Source organism: Rhinopithecus bieti, unplaced genomic scaffold, assembly GCF_001698545.2.
Source record: "Rhinopithecus bieti isolate Rb0 unplaced genomic scaffold, ASM169854v2 scaffold_37314, whole genome shotgun sequence".
Lineage (NCBI taxonomy): Eukaryota > Metazoa > Chordata > Mammalia > Primates > Cercopithecidae > Rhinopithecus > Rhinopithecus bieti.
The window spans coordinates 607,189-619,487 of record NW_016816196.1 but is presented as its reverse complement, the minus strand read 5'-3'; the positions used below and the strand labels follow the sequence as shown (position 1 = coordinate 619,487).

General features: G+C 36.0%; 1 protein-coding gene across 1 annotated transcript in view; it reads left to right on the top strand.

Annotated features, from left to right (window-relative positions):
- The window catches only part of UBR3 (ubiquitin protein ligase E3 component n-recognin 3), a 285,317-nt gene that overhangs the window by 249,017 nt on the left and 24,001 nt on the right, over positions 1-12,299 (top strand). Inside the window, exons 34-36 of the mRNA XM_017854465.1 lie at positions 922-1,046; positions 6,458-6,565; positions 6,699-6,824. Of these exons, the coding sequence (XP_017709954.1) occupies positions 922-1,046; positions 6,458-6,565; positions 6,699-6,824 (359 nt within the window). The remainder of the gene's footprint in view (positions 1-921; positions 1,047-6,457; positions 6,566-6,698; positions 6,825-12,299) is intronic.

The following is a 12,299-nucleotide window of genomic DNA, read 5'->3' as shown; positions in this document are numbered from 1 at the left end:
CCTTGGCCTCCCAAAGTGCTGGGAGTACAGGCGTGAGCCACTGCACCTGGCCACACCCAGCTATTTTAAAATTTTGTAGAGATGGGGTCTATGTTGCCCAGGCTTATTTCTATAATTTTCATTAAATTCTGAAGCCAAATTAGTAACCTAAACATCAAGATTTCTTTTTTTTTTTTACAAGATTTATATCATATTCCATATAATACCGTCCTTGTTAAGATATATATCATATAGGGGTAGATGATGTGTTGGTTTTAAACACTGAGACTCCCAAACATTGTTTTTGAGCATCTGAAGCCCAGGAAGGGCATTTGCCAAGGTTCCACAGCTATTCCAAGGATGAATGACGATAGCACTCTGGTCTTCTGAAAGAGAGCACCCTTTCCACTATGCTGAGTGCTTCTCATTTATATGTTCTTTGGATGAATAGAGGAATTTTGCTTTCATAATTTCAGATCTGTTGGGCAGCAAATATAATAGTACATTATAATTTCAGACTCTCGTGTCTAATCCCAGTACTTTGGGAGGCTGCAGTGGGAGGATTGCTTGAGCCCATGGAATTTGAGACTAGCCTGGGCAACATAGGGAGGCCCCATCTCTACAAAAAATAAAAAATTTGGCATAATGGCACATGCCTGTAGTGCCAGCTACTGTTGGGTGGGGCAGATTACAGGCCGAGATGAGAGGATCGCTTGAGCTTGGGAGGTTGAGGCTTCAGTAAACTCTGATCACACCACTGCACTCCAGGCACCACACTGCCTAGGTGGACAGACAGACCTTGTCTCAAAAACAAACAAACAAACAATGAAGTGTTGAAAACAAAAACCAATTACATATGCAAGGAAAGGCATATATTTGTAAAACTATCTTAAGTACAAAATATCTAGATTCCAAAGAAATAATGATTTTTTTCTCTTGCAGATCACTTTACTTGCATTGTGAAGGTACTTTTTACCCTACTGTACACACAGGCTCTTGCAGAACTCTCAGTTAAATGCAGCGAAGAAGATAGGTCAGCCTGGAAACACGCGGGAGCTCTCAAAAAGGTTAGTCTCTTTCTAAATTTGTCATTTAGCAGGTAGGTGAAGTCATTTAAGCTGGGGATATTGAGTGAATAAGAGTAGGTGTTACAAAATGAATTACTGGTATTTTAATTGTAAATTGAGCACCTACAGGCTCAAAAACGTTGAAAATGTTTTCACTGAACAATGAGGCCTTCTGTGTCTGTGTCTAAACCTCATCCTTTTATCCCTTTATATTTCAGCAGTTTGTTTTGCCTTTTCTGCAAGCCTTAAACTTAGAGAAGTTGTAAAAATTGTGCTAACACAGTGAGCACATGGTAAAAGATCTGCAGACTTACCTATTTTATTTGCCACTTTTTCTTCTTGTCCCTATCCCCAATCACAATCCAAAGATAGCTTTTGATGCACCACTTCTAAATGTAAAATCCTAGCCTTTTCTTTTTTTTTTTTTTTCCTCTGTCACCTAGGCTGGAGTGCAGTGGTGCAATCTCGGCTCACTGCAACCTCTGCTTCCCGGGTTCAAGCAATTCTCCTGCCTCAGCCTTCTGAGTCGCCGGGACTACAGGCGCCTGCCACCATGCCCGGCTAATTTTTGTATTTTTAGTAGAGACAGGGTTTCACCGTGTTGGTCAGGCTGATCTTGAACTCCTGACCTCATGATCCGCCCACCTCAGCCTCCCAAAGTGCTGGGATTATAGGCGTGAGCCTCTGCGCCCGGCCAGTCCTAGCCTTTTCTTAATAATGCTTCTTGAAATATTACCTTTTTTCATGTTAGAATATATACAAGTTCTCAGCAAACTCAGAGGAACTCAGTTTAAGCTAAATTATGTAAACCATTTAGAAAAATTACACTAAATGTAAATACTTTCAGTAGCTTGAGAACGAATGAGATACTATAGAGCTATAGAACCGAAGAACTGACTGAGTGGTTCAGCTTAGAGATAGGTAAAAGAAGAAAATTGCTTCAGTGTTTATTTGTAGAAATTGGTAGGAAAAAAATAATAGGTATAGTGTAAATTGAACCTTTTGATTGGCTCACAGTCTTAAGGGGTTTTTAAATGTCATTAAAACTTTTTTTGTTAAAATCATATCTACTTGTATCAAAGGAGAGAGAACCAATTACAAATACAGGAAATGTATTCAATATAGTCTTCACTGTTATCAATTTACTCTCAAATCACAATTATGTGTACATTTAATATGTCATCACAGAGTTCACTATGTCTTAATTATGGGTTAAGGATAATTATGTATTATGTATCAGTTGGCCATCAAACCCAAGTACAAGGCCAATCTCCTGCCACTGAATAGAGATGTTACTTTTTTAGTCAAAACATAACTTTCTAAGCCTCAGCTTTCTCAAAGGTAAATGAAAGGTTTGGACCATATGATTTATAAGGGCACTTCTGTTTCAATTTTGTTATTCTAAATCCTCAAAATGAATTTCTGTCTTTCTTGAAATATTTTTTTCCCTTCTTGCTGGTTAATTCTTAGACAGTTTTTCTTTTTGTAATTATCTTTAGTTTTTTCTAATTTTTTTTTTTTTTGAGACAGGGTCTCACTGTCACCCAGGCTATAGTGCAATGGTATGATCAGGGCTCACTGCAGCCTCAACCTCCTGGGCCCAAGGGATCCTCCCACCTCAGCCCCGATGAGTAGTTGGGACTACAGGCTTGTGCCAACACACACGGCTAATTTTTTGTATTTTTAGTAGAGCTGGGGTTTCACCATGTTGCCCAGGCTGGTCTTGAATTCCTGGACTCAAGGTGATCTACCTGCCTTGGCCTCCCGAAGCGCCGGGATTACAGGCGTAAGCCACCTTGCCTGGCCTATTTTCCTAAATATTTTTTTAATTTTTCTGACTGCAATGTAATCTGATATTTGGATTGTTAGTGCTCAGATAGTATTCAAATCAGCTATATTAGGTGTCTGTGCTGTGTCATTATTTAAATATGTTTCCTTAATAAGCTGTCTAATCATAAAAATTACACATTTAAGAAATTTGCTGATATAATTTGGGTCTACCTCTATTTACAATTGATGTAATTTAGGTAACTGTTCAGTACAGTTTTTTCCTGAACCTAATAATTTATTTATTTTTAAAAACCACTTAATACAATACTTTATATGAGACAGATTCTTATCAGAACATTAATTAGAAGCATATTGGCTTATAGCCATATAAATATATATTAGTATATTAGTTTATAGCTTTATAAATATATAATTTCCTTTAGTGAAAGAAAATTAAAAATTATGATAGTCTATAGGTTGGTTTACTACATGTTATTAGCTTTTTGTATAATAGACATAAACATTTAGATACATAGCAGATTGTAAATGCCTGTAATACCAACAACTATACTGTAATACACTATTTTATGTTGGGAATTTGAGGATCTGTGGCTTTTGGTTTCCAATGGGGGGTTCCTGGAACCCATCCATCATGGAAACTGGGAGACAACCATATTTATGAGTGATAAAATATACCATTGTGACCTCTGTAACTACTTGGATTTCTGCATCATTGATTCCTCTTATTTTTTTCACTTCCTTCTTTATGTCTTCTCTCACCCTTTTCCTCCCTTTCTTCATTGAATTTCACTGATTCACTTCATCTCTTTAAGTGCATATGTTTGGCATAATAATTGTAATGAAAACGTATTTTTGCCAGATCTAATCTGGCCTATGGTAGTAAAAATATAGGTACTATATATTTTTTGAAGGGGTGTTAATTTGATAATGAGATTTAGTTCTGAAAAAGTCATCATTACAGTTAGTGTAAATCGTACTTTTTTTTGTCAATGGAATTTCTGCTAAGAGTATTTATACTAGAATTTCTTTTCTTTTTTCTTTTTCTTTCCTTCCTTCCTTTTCCTTTTCCTTTCTTATCTTTCTTTTCTTTCTTTCTTTTTTTTTTTTTTTTTTGACAGGGTCTCACTCTATCGCCCTGGTTGAAGTGCAGTGGCATGATCACAGCTCACTGCAACCTCAAACTCCTGGACTCAATTGATCCTCCCACCTCAGCCTCTGAAGTAGCTAGGACGACAGGCGCACACCACCACGCATGGCTAACTTTCCCATTTTTTGTGGAGAGGAAGTCTTGCTCTGTTGGCCAGGCTGGTCTTGAACTCCAGGCCTCGAGCAGTCCTCCCACCTTGGCCTCCCAAAGTGCTGGGATTACAGGCATGAGCCACCATGCCCAGCCCACTAGAATTTCTTAGTCTGGGATCCTTAGATAGGTTTTGTTGTTTTGTTTGCTGGGGTGTGGTACCATAGCATCCAAAATATATTGAAATCAAAAACTTTAAGAAGTACTATAATTTAGACAAAGTATTCTATCCAACACAGACTCTCTTGCATCTCTTGACCCTTGATCCTTTTTAAAATTTAACCCACATACTTTTGCCACCTCCCCCTTAGGATTCTTCTTATCTCTATTTTAGGTCTTTCATCCATGTTCTCAGAAATTATCTTTCTTAAGCTTCATGAGCATACGTTTTCTTTTATTCAGAGATTGCCTATGTAAAATATGTTTTCTTAATACTTTGTATTGTGAAGAATTCTCAATACAAAGCGGTGAACATTACATTATATTTAACTTTCTGATGCGATATAAAACTTGCTGTGTGTAAAACAAGCGCTCAAAATGTATTTGTTAATAATGACTTAAAAGTCAGTTATCACTCAGTGACTTACTTAGCTGATCTGAACAGAAATACTATTCTGTTGTACTCTTTGAATATTTTACTCAAAAAGGTATATTGAATTTAGGAAGCTTTTAGGCTGAATTGTACTTTTAGAGAAACTTAACTATGCCACATTAATAAATAACAAATCTATGGTAGTATTTTGAGTTTTCTACAAATCTACAGTAGTGTTTTGAGTTTAGGTGAACTCTAAGAGATAGTTTACTTAAATCAATTTTAAAAACATGATACATTGCTGTTTTGATATTTAGTGGGATATTGATTCTTGGATATGTAATCTATAGGTCATTATATTTAACAAGTAATCATCCTGTTAATTAGATATGGATGGGGCAAGTCACATGATACAAGGAGAATCATTGCAGAGTCAGAGTCATTGTTATAGTTTAGAATCAGGACGTAATACTACATGACTGAGTGAATATGGCAAAAAGCACAGAGTAATTTAAAGATAATGCAAAGAACTGATTACCAGAAGAGGCACACCCAAGCAAGTTCCAAGGTCCAATATTCCAAAACTTGAGTATTACCAAAATAAATTTCATCAGTTAATTAGCAGGTATTTCTTGCTCAGATTTTTGTTTTGCAGAGGGATACATGGAAAATAAAAAGCATAGTTCCTGATATTTTGGAATTTACAGTCTAGTTGGAAAGAGCACAGTAACATGAAGGAAACAATGAGGAACTACAGAAAGACCAGATATCATCCAATAATAAATTCTCTGATCCAAACTATCAGTGCCTTAAAAGTTAAGGTTAAACTTAGATTCTGTGGTGTTTATCCCATCCTATATTTTAGGATTTTAAAAGTATAGTTAATAAGTAGAATAAAGGACATCATAGCAGTTCTGACTTTATTCCAATTTACATATTATGGTAATTTGCATGTTACACTTTCTATTTCAGTGAATATAAAAAGAGGTGCATTTCTTTAAGTATAAAGATTTTATTGAAATAAATTTGAATTCATAAAAGCCATTATTTTTTCTTTCTTATAAAATGGAAGTAATCACTAAGATCAACTTGTAGACTGTTAATGTCACTATCTGCATATTCTGTAATAAATATATTGTCGTATTTTATTTTTATGGTGTATTATTTTAATAAATCCTCAAAGACATTTGAGGGAAATTGTAAAAGAAAAAAGTTATGGTCTTTATTTTTTCTATTGTATGCATATATTATATGCATATATTATACCACTATAATGATTATATATTTTTTTAATTTGACTCTTTTCACATTGTAAGTATTTTTTGTACAGCTTAAATTTGCCACATCCACTGCTTAGAAAATGTTTTTTAAGTTAGTATTCCATTTTTTAGGTAACTCCCTCACTCTTGTTGGTCATTTCTAGTTTCTTGCTGTAATAGTGCTGTAGTAGATGTCTTGTACATACAGCTATTATTTTTTCTTTTGGATTATATCCCAGGAAAGAATTCCCAGGGGTGGGTCAAAAAACATGACTTACATGTTTATTTACATATAATTATGTAATTTATATGCTGTCTTTTAAAGAAGTATTGGAATAGCTTTGACCACCTACCCACCCTCATTGTGAATCCAGAGGTGTATACAGTTTTACCCAAATTTTGAATAATTGAAGCTCATATGCTTGAAAAATAATATAATCACAGTTTTACTCTACTCACTAAAAATTACTTCCAATGTAAATTTCTTATAATTTTCAGTGACCAGTGTAACTTAATATTTTAATTTTTTCAGAGTACATGTGATGCAGAAAAGTCTTATGAAGTGTTACTGAGCTTTGTGATAAGTGAACTATCTAAAGGAAAGTTATACCATGAAGAAGGAACTCAGGAGTGTGCAATGGTATGCTTTTGCTAAAATCAGATGTAGTGGTTATTTAGTAAAAAATTTACATTTTCTTGCCATTATGAATGTAATTTTTGAAAACTCTATTTATTATAGACTGACTTGTTAAAATTTTCTTTTTAAACTTTAGGTTAACCCTATTGCTTGGTCTCCTGAATCAATGGAAAAGTACTTACAGGACTTCTGCTTACCTTTTCTCAGAATCACCAGCCTTCTTCAGCACCATCTTTTTGGGGAAGATTTACCTAGCTGCCAGGTAGGTAATTTGGGATATGTAGGAGGGAGCTTTTTTTGTTTGTTTTGTTTTAGACGAAGTCTCTCTCTGTTACCCAGGCTGGAGTGCAGTGGCACAATCTCGGTTTACTGCAACCTCCGCCTCCCAAGTTCATGTGATCCTCCTCCCTCAGCCCCCCTAGTAGCTGGGATTACAGGTACACATCACCATGCCCAGCTAATTTTTGTATTTGTAGTAGAGACAGGGTTTCGCCATGTTGGCCAGGCTGGTCTCAAGACTCCTGACCTCAGGTGATCCACCTGCCTCGGCCTCCGAAAGTGCTAGAATTACAGGGGTGAGCCACTGCACCAGCCAAGCCTTGTTTTTATAGTAAGCTATTTTGTTTTAAATATACTGGTATGTAGTATAGTACATATGTAACTCATATGACTATATGTTAGTCTAGATTAAAGGAATAAATATTTAGGATATTTACTATTTTTGTTGTATTTGTTAACATCCACCCATTTTTATGATAATATTACTAATGTTGGATATTTGAGCAGCTTTGGATTAGATCAATGATGATACATTCCCAGTGCCTGATGAATAGGATGCTAGGATTCAGTGTTATTGACATTTGTATCCCTAACATCATCTGCGTTTAATATTCTTTTAAATGTTATGTTGGTTGGAAAACTGGTTGTTTGAAGATATGACGGCATTTATAGCAGTATTCAGTTTGTAACCAGTTGTATTAAAACGGGTGAATGAATTATCACTGGTTTAATCTATTTCATAAAACTGTGGATTGATATGAGTGGGCAAGAAAGTGACAGGATAGGAAACCAGAAGGTAAGTAAACCCAAACTGTGCTTATAGGAATGTGATCCTGACTTATCTGCCATTCAGTTCTAGGGAATTTGATGTGGAAATTAAACATTTATCGTATTTACGGCCTTTGAATCCTGAAGTATTTTAGAATTAAGCAGTTTTATGCTCCCTCTTTCTTAAATAATTCACCATTACATTAAATAGTTAGAATTCTTTGGTTTTTATCAAGTGCTTCAAGATAAATGCTGCACATTTATCACTAAAACATTCTTTTAGAGTTATAAGATGTTGAACAAATTCTTAGAATAACCATTCATTAGATATTTTCTTTCACAGTTTTTAAATTTTATATTTTAAAAAAGTGTGTTTCTTGTTTTTTGTTTTTTTTTGTTTTTTGTTTTTTGTTTGTTTTTTTGAGACGGAGTCTTGCTCTGTCACCCAGGCTGGAGTGCAGTGGCCGGATCTCAGCTCACTGCAAGCTCCGCCTCCCGGGTTTACGCCATTCTCCTGCCTCAGCCTCCCGAGTAGCTGGGACTACAGGCGCCCGCCACCTCGCCCGGCTAGTTTTTTGTATTTTTTAGTAGAGACGGGGTTTCTCGGTGTTAGCCAGGATGGTCTCGATCTCCTGACCTCGTGATCCGCCCGTCTCGGCCTCCCAAAGTGCTGGGATTACAGGCTTGAGCCACCGCGCCCGGCCAAAAGTGTGTTTCTTTCTGGCATATGAGCATCCTCAAGCATGGAGAAGTGTAACCAAACAAAATCAACTTCTTTTACTACCTGTACTTTTTTCACATTTAAAGTCTTTGGTTCTCTCTGTTCTTGTTACCTTATGGCTTATTTTGTCATTTGTTTATATGAGAGTATTTTTTGCCCATAAGTTGGAAAGTATGTGGAGGCAGAAGCTCTTGAGCTGGGCATTGAAAGTTGGTCTGGTGTTTGAGTGTACAGTGATGCCTGTAGTGGAATACCACACGTGCTTAGACCAAGAAAGAAATACATTCAATATGGTGCATAAAAAGGAACAATGTGACATGGTGAAGAAAGAGATTAAATATAGTTGTAATGGATCTTGAATTTCACATGAGTGAATTTGGACCATTGAAAGATGTTAGACAAAAATATGATATGACTCATTTTGTTTCAGGATAAAACCTCATTCTAGTATAAGACAGATTGTGAAGAATAGACAGATGGGAACAGAAAGACCAGTTAGGAAAGGACATACTGGGAATAGAAGAGGCTGGAGAGCGATTAGAGATTTCAGAGATAAAATAGGATTTGACAACTAGTTGAATGTGTGAGAGTCAAGAGAAAAGGAAGAGTCATACTGTACTTGTTTCTTGAGACCGAGAGACTTGAACTTTTAGGGAAAACTTAATAGAAGGAGGAAATACAGGGCAGATGCGTGGGGGATGGAATGAAAGTACTTTGTGTATATTCAGATTGAGGGGCAGTTGGACCCTTTAGGTGGACCTGTTCAACTGAAGTAAGAAAAGTGAGATCAGAGCTTTAGATGGAAATTTGTTCTCCTTTTATTTAGTTTCTGTCATCTGTGTAATCTTACTTTGTTTTTGTATACAATCGTACCCCTTATCTGTGATTTTGCTTTCTGTGGTTTTGTTACCCATGGTCTACTGCAATCTGAAAATATTAAATGGAAAATTCCAGAAAAAAACTATTCATAAGTTTTAAATTGCACACCATTCTGAGTAGCATGATGAAATCTCATGCTGTCCTGTTTGGGACATAAATCCTGTCTCACACTGTCCTACCAGGGACATAAATCATCTCTTTGTTCAGCTTATTCGTGCTGTCATATTCCAATATATATTTTTTCCACATCTATTTATTTTTCATTGATGAACATCTAGGCTTCCTCCAACTCTTTGCTTCCATGGGAAAAAAATTAACTGTTGCTATGAACCTAATGTCACGTATATTTTAATGTAAAGATTTCTTTAATATAAAGTTTTTCTGGGCTGTGTACCAGTTGTGGGATTGTTGGAACCATAGGATTCATTCTGCCTATTTGTTTTTCTAAATGGCTGGTCAAGGTTTATATTCCCATTTGCAGTGCAAGAGGATTCTTGTTTTCCCCCATATACTTGCCAGCACTTCTTAGCCAGTGTGTAATGTCTGACAGTCAGTTGAGTACAAATCATATGCTCATGTTAATTTAATTTGCATTTCTCTAATTATAAATGCAATTTCATATATTCGTATACTTAGCCAGTTAAGTTTCCCTCTGTATACTTTCTGTTCCTAGTCTGGCCATTTTTAAAAATTGGGTTTTTGTGATTATCTTCATTCTGTTTTAAAGCATAGTAGATATCTTTTCACTGGCTTTTGTTTAGCCATAGTGTCCTTTGTGGAACAGAAATTTTTCAGTTTAATGTTGTTAGAACTATTACCTTTTCTTTATGACTTGTACTTTTACAATCCGATTTTAAAATCCTTTTCCATCGTATACCCCAGAAATATACACACCTACTGTGTACCCACAAAATTAAATATTAAAAAAAATATTTTTCAACCTGATATTATAAATTTATTTTGTATTTCCTTCTATTATTTTCATAGTTTTATCTTCACATTTAGATTTTTAATTCAGTCTGGAGCTTATTTTGTGGTGTAGTATGAGGTAAAGCTCTAATTTTTTTCTCTATTTGATAAGACAGTTTTTCCAACACTATGTACAAATTATGAAATAATCTAACTTTTTTGGACTGATTTTTCATGGTATCAAGTTTTCACATATCTGGATTATTATATACTATTGAGCTATTTGCTTCTGTACTAGTAGCAGTCTATTTTAATTACTGTAGTTTTATTACAGACATTTTATCTGATAGTGTGAATGTCCAATTTATTCTTGACATCTTTTTGCTTTTTCTAAATTTTTTTTTCTTTTTGCTATATATGAGCTTTTATTCTTTTTTATTTTTTTGAGATGGAGTCTCACTTTGTCACCCAAGCTAGAGTGCAGTGGTGTAGTCTTGGCTCACTGCAACCTCCGTCTCCTGGGTTCAAGCAATTCTCCTACCTCAGCCTCCCAAGTAACTGGGATTACAGGCGTCCACCACCACGCCCAGCTAATTTTTGCATTTTTAGTAGAGACAGGGTTATCACCACATTGGCCAGGCTGGTCTCGAACTCTGGACCTCAGGCGATCTGCCCACTTTGGCTTCCTAAAGTGCTGGGATTACAGGCGTGAGCCACCACGCCCAGCCGAGCTTTTATTCTTATATACCTTTTTTAATCTGTCAAGTTACTTCCCAAATCCTACAAGATTTTAGCTTGGAATTATCTTCAGTTTATAGTTTTAAGACATTGAACATGGTTTATATATTCATTTAGTCAGGTGTTTTAATACTCTTTGGGGGGGGTGGGGGAAGATAGTCTCACTCTGCTGTCTAGGCTGGAGTGCAGTGGCACAGTCTCAGCTCACTTCAACCTCCACCTCCTGGGTTCAAGCGATTCTTGTGCATCAGCCTCCCAAGTAGCTGAGATTACAGGTGTGCACCACCACACCCGGCTAGTGTTCTTGTATTTTTAGTGGAGACAGGGTTTCACCATGTTGGTCAGGCAGGCTGGTCTCAAATTCCTGGCCTCAAGTGATCGCCCCCCTCAGCTCCCAAAGTGCTGGGATTACAACACTTTTAATAGAATTTTACATCGTCCATGTCTGGAGCATTTTTTTTTTTTTTTTTTTTGGTAAAGCTAATTAATCCTAGAGGTTTTATGGTTGTGATTTCTATTTAAATGGTATCTTCTGTTACATTATCTGATTAATTTTTACTGGCATGTAAGAATACCATTGATTTTTGTATAGTCTTGTGACTGGCCACTTGCCAAAGTTTTTTGTTCTAATAATTTACCTTTTTATTATTTTAGGTATTCTATATGATCATATAATCTGAAAATAATATATGTCCCGTTTTAAGTCTTTATTTCTCTGTTGTCTTAGTGCACATCTAGTACTATTTTGAGCCGTGGAAGTGATAGGTAGTGCCCCCCTCCCCAAAATGCTTCTGTGTTTCCCATGCCTTTTTTTTTTTTTTTGCTTTTATTATAAATAGAATCATTTAAGAGTTATGTTTTCTATGTGTTGCTAAAATGTAGAAACTTAATTGGAATTTTTGAACATTAATCTTAGAAACTTAGCTGTCTTGCTAAATTCAGTTATTCTTTCTAATAGTCTGGAGACTGTCAAGCTTAACAGTACATTTTTTCTTTTTTGGGGAACATTTTTTATTATTATTATACTTTAAGTTCTAGGGTACATGTGCACAACGTACAGGTTACATATGTATACATGTGCCATGTTGGTGTGCTGCACCCATTAACTCGTCATTTACATTAGGTATATCTCCTAATGCTATCCCTCCCCACTCCCCACAATAGGACCTGGTGTATGATGTTCCCCTTCCTGTGTCCAAGTGATCTCATTGTTCAGTTCCCACCTATGAGTGAGAACGTGCGGTATTTGGTTTTCTGTTCTTGCGATAGTTTGCTGAGAATGATGGTTTCCAGCTGCATCCATGTCCCTACAAAGGACACGAACTCATCCTTTTTTATGGCTGCATAGTATTCCATGGTGTATATGTGCCACATTTTCTTAATCCAGTCTGTCACTGATGGACATTTGGGTTGATTCCAAGTCTTTGCTATTGTGAATAGTGC